Below are 1556 nucleotides of genomic sequence, written 5' to 3' on the forward strand. Positions count from 1 at the left end.
TTACATTATTTTACAGCATACAGGAGTCACGTTGCATAATTTAAACATTATTCAGTTTAGGAAACTTTCCTCATAGTTCTTCAAAAAATATATTAAGTCAGCCAGTGTTGTCACACACTTTAACGCAAAATAAACGTTAAGGTATCATCTTTTACGACCGAGTACTTCAATTGATAATCAATGCTTCACTTAATATTCTTCTGCTTGGACTATTAGCAACAAGCTCCCTCTGACCTCGGCTCGAACGATATGTATTCTTCACGAACGACACCCATACCCTAATTCGTAACGACCGTCGAGGAAGCCCATAATAACAGAAGACGTCCTGGGCCCAGAGGCTGCTCTTGGGAATGCTAAGGCAACTTGTCCTTCGGCCGACAGCTCCTGCGGAATGACAATTGCAGGATTCGCGCACAGTCTCTTCAGTCGAGACCTGTAGTCCGTGGGTGGATGTCGTCGCGTCTACTTGTCATATTGTTGTCGTAGTTATTGTTGACTTTGTTGTTGTCGTAGTTATTGTTGATTGTTGTTGTTGGAGATGAGGCCTAGGACACTTACTGTCCGTGTGGTCTGGAAGATCGTCTGGGAGCGTAAGATAGTAACATGGAAGAAGAGAGAGCCGGTAAGTGAGAAGGCTACATGTCATCTATTCCCAATATGATCAAATAATCCTATATTTAAAAAAAAATTCAATGAAAAAAAAGTAGATACTAGATTATAAAAGATATATCGATAACATTTGGAAAAATACAATTAAATTTTTTTTTCTTCTAGGAAAATTACAACTTTTTCAATTAGTTTTTAGATTGAACAGATTTAGAATCAATATCGGAAAAAACTAATCGAAAAGTTGTAATTATAATAGAGATTCTGTAATTTTCTTTTTTTCGTAAAGTTAGTAGAAATGTAGTTAGAACCACTGTGAAAGAACCTTTCGATATTTAATAACTAAATCGTTTATGTTATAAAGGTAAAATAGGAAAGAATGCTTTCTGGTTGATTTTTGTTATTTACTTTTTTACCTTAGTTGTTTACCTATTTTTCTATTATTAGTTTATTTATATTTTATTAAAATCGCTGCCTCAGTTCTGCAGTGTAACATCTAAAAAAATGTTTATTTTGAGATATACATGTGATCTTTATAAAGATTTATATAGTTCAAAACTTTAATATCTCAAAATATTTTTTTTTTACCTACATTTCTTGACATATGCTCTATTATGATTCCGTATTTTACTGTATATATATATATATATATAACCCTTATTGCAAAGATTTTATCGATATCTCAAAAAAACTATTATTTTAGATGTCACATTGTTGAACTAGGACAGCGATTTGTGCTTATATTATTTTTATTATTTCATTATTATTATTATTCATTTTATTTTATTCCTAACTATTTGATTTCGAAAAAATAATAATAATAGAGGTAATAAGTCCAGAATTACCTATTTATATTTTCCCCCCTAATTTGATTCTCTGAACGCAGAATTTTTGTTGAAATTTGAGCATAGATTAAGTTTCGAGATTTTTTGGAATTTTCAAGCATTCAA

The 1556-nt window shown here is 31.4% G+C and overlaps 1 protein-coding gene across 1 annotated transcript in view; it reads left to right on the forward strand.

Moving 5' to 3' along the window:
- Positions 1 to 350: 350 nt before the first annotated feature.
- Positions 351 to 1556, forward strand: part of conu (Rho GTPase-activating protein conundrum) — a gene marked incomplete in the record, with an annotated part of 88374 nt that continues 87168 nt past the window's right edge. Inside the window, 1 exon segment of the mRNA XM_067046491.1 lies at positions 351 to 622. Coding sequence (XP_066902592.1) covers positions 539 to 622 — 84 coding nt within the window.

Source organism: Halyomorpha halys, unplaced genomic scaffold (assembly GCF_000696795.3).
Source record: "Halyomorpha halys isolate HHAL.00 unplaced genomic scaffold, Hhal_1.1 Scaffold105.1, whole genome shotgun sequence".
NCBI classification, from domain to species: domain Eukaryota; kingdom Metazoa; phylum Arthropoda; class Insecta; order Hemiptera; family Pentatomidae; genus Halyomorpha; species Halyomorpha halys.